Source organism: Malurus melanocephalus, unplaced genomic scaffold, assembly GCF_030028575.1.
Source record: "Malurus melanocephalus ecotype Western Australia unplaced genomic scaffold, MMel_1.1 scaffold_1358, whole genome shotgun sequence".
Classification (NCBI taxonomy): domain Eukaryota; kingdom Metazoa; phylum Chordata; class Aves; order Passeriformes; family Maluridae; genus Malurus; species Malurus melanocephalus.
In genome coordinates this window covers 25,235-27,786 of record NW_026624590.1, presented here as the reverse complement: position 1 = coordinate 27,786, position 2,552 = coordinate 25,235, and the positions used below count along the sequence as shown (strand labels likewise).

Sequence of the window (2,552 nt, the reverse complement as noted above, 5' to 3'; positions counted from 1 at the left end):
GCACAGATCCTGCAGAACCCACGGATCCCACAGATTGTATGGATCCCAGAGATCCCAAAGATTGCATGGATCCCATGGATCCCACAGATCGAAAGGATCCCACAGATCCTACAGATTCCAAAGTTTTCACGGACCCCACAGAATGCACGGATCTCACAGATCCCAAAAATCACATGGATCCCACAGATTGTGCAGATCCCACAGAATGCACAAATTGCACAGATCCCAAAGATYSCAYGGATGCCACAGATCCTACAGACCCCACAGACTGCTCGGGAAGGGTCTGATCCCCCCCGGGAAGGGTCCGAGCCCTCGGGAAGGGTCTGATCCTCCCAATCCATCCCCTAAAAGGCTCCGGGAAGGCTCAGCTGCCGGTTTGGGGGTGATTTTGGGGTTTCATCGCAGCTCTGGGTGCTCCGGAGGGAGCGAGGGAGGGCTGGGTGCGATCTGTGTGATTTGTGGGATTTGTAGGATCCGTGGGATTGGTGCGATCTGTGGGATCCGTCTGATTTGTGGGATCTGTGCATTCTGTGGGATTTGTAGGATCCATGGGATTGGTGCGATCTGTGGGATCCGTGTGATTTGTGGGATCTGTGGGATCTGTAGTATCTGTGGGATCCCTGCTTTCCGAGGGGCTCGGACCCTTCCTGAAATCTCGGACCCTCCCCCAGGGGCTCGGACACATCCCAAAGGCTCGGACCCTTCCCGAGGGTTTGGACCCTTCCCCAGAGCTCGGACCCTCCTGGAGGGCTCGGACCCTTCCTGAAAGCTCTGACCGGACTCTTCCCCAGGGCTCGGACCCTTCCCGAGGGGCTCGGACAATTCCCGAGGGGGTCAGACAGGTGGATCCGGGGGGGATCAGACCCTCCCCGAGGGAATCAGACCCTTCCCAGGGCTCGGACCTTTCCCCAGGGCTGGGATCGGACCCTCCCCGGCGGCTCGGACCCTTCTTGAAAGCTCGGACCCTTTCCCAAGGTTTGGACCCTTTCCCAGGGGCTCGGACCCTCCCCGAGGGGCTCAGATCCTTCCCGAGGGCTCGGACCGTTCTGGAGGGGCTCGGACCCTCCTGGAAGGGCTCGGACCCTCCTGGAAGGGCTCGGACCCTCCCCGAGGAGCTCGAACCGGACCCTCCCCCAGGGCTCGGACCCTCCTGGAGGGTCTCGGACACTTCCCGAGGGTCTCAGACCTTTCCCAGGGCTCGGACCCTTCCCTCCTGAGGGCTCGGACCCTCCTGGAGGGGCTCAGACCGATGGATCCGGGGGGATCAGACCCTTCCCGAGGGTCTCGGACCCTTCCCCAGTGCTCGGACCGGACCCTTCCCAGTGCTCGGACCCTCCCCGAGGGTCTCGGACCATTCCCGAGGGCCTCAGACCCTTCCTGAAAGCTCGGACCCTCACCAGAGGTTCGGACCGGACCCTCCCCGAGGGTCTCGGACCCTCCTGGAGGAGCTCGGACCCTCCCCTGGGGCTCGGACACTTCCCAGGGGGCTTAGATCCTCCCCGAGGGCTCGGACCCTTCCCCAGTGCTCGGACCGGACCCTTCCCAGGGCTCGGACCCTCCCCGGGGGCTCGGACCGGACCCTTCCCGAGAGTCTCAGACCCTTCCTGAAAGCTCGGACCCTTCCCGAGGGCTCAGACCCTCCTGGGGGCTCGGACCCTTCCTGGAAGCTCGGCCGCTTCCCAAAGGGCTCGGACCCTTCCCCAGGGGCTCGGACCCTTCCCAAGGGCTCAGACCCTTCCCGAGGGGCTCGGACCGATGGATCCGGAGGGGATCAAACCCTTCCCGAGGCCTCGTACCCTTCCCCAATGCTCGGACCCTCCCCGAGGGCTCGGACCGAACCCTTTCTCAGTACTCGGACCGGACCCTCCTCCAGGGCTCGGACCCTCCCGGGGGCTCGGACCGGACCCTTCCCCAGTGCTCGGACCCTTCCCGAGCGCTTCCCAAATCTCCGGCCCGGAGCGTTTGGGCCGGAGCCGCCCTCGGGGAATTCCTGAAGAGAAGGAGCCTGAGAGGATCCATAAACCCGCCATAAACCCGCCATAAATCCGCCATAAACCCGCCCTAAATCACCCCGCGGCGGGGYTAATCCGGTTACAGCGCTCTCAGCCCCGTTTTTAACCGGGTTAGGTGAAACCGGGAGAAGAACGGGAGCATTTCCATGGCTCCCGACGGATCCGATTTCCGCCGCTATCGCTGCGCTGCATCGGCGGAGCCGCGTCCGAAACGGGAGAAACCCAACCSGCCCGCGGGGAGAGCCCCGGAGCGGCCGCGTTTGGGGTTTGGAGGGTGGAGAATGTGGGAATAACTCCGATTTTTAAAGAAAATTAAGTCTTTTCAGGATTTTAGGATCGACTCAAAGCTYTGGAAGCGAATCGTGAGCCGGCAGTGCCCTCTGCTTGGCCAGCCCGGGATGTGCAGTTCTCCTTTTCTTCCGAAATTCCAAAATCCCAAAATTGAGGGTGGGAAAGGTGGGAAAAAAAATCCCCGCTGTGCTCCTCCAGCCCCGCGGTTAAAGAGAGGGAATTGAGGGGTTTTAGGGTCGGATTGGAACT

General features: G+C 62.1%; 1 protein-coding gene across 1 annotated transcript in view; it reads right to left on the bottom strand.

Annotated features, from left to right (window-relative positions):
- Positions 1-2,552, bottom strand: part of LOC130586854 (homeobox protein Nkx-2.5-like) — a 13,740-nt gene that overhangs the window by 6,380 nt on the left and 4,808 nt on the right. Inside the window, exon 2 of the mRNA XM_057387768.1 lies at positions 1,864-1,990. Coding sequence (XP_057243751.1) covers positions 1,864-1,990 — 127 coding nt within the window. The remainder of the gene's footprint in view (positions 1-1,863; positions 1,991-2,552) is intronic.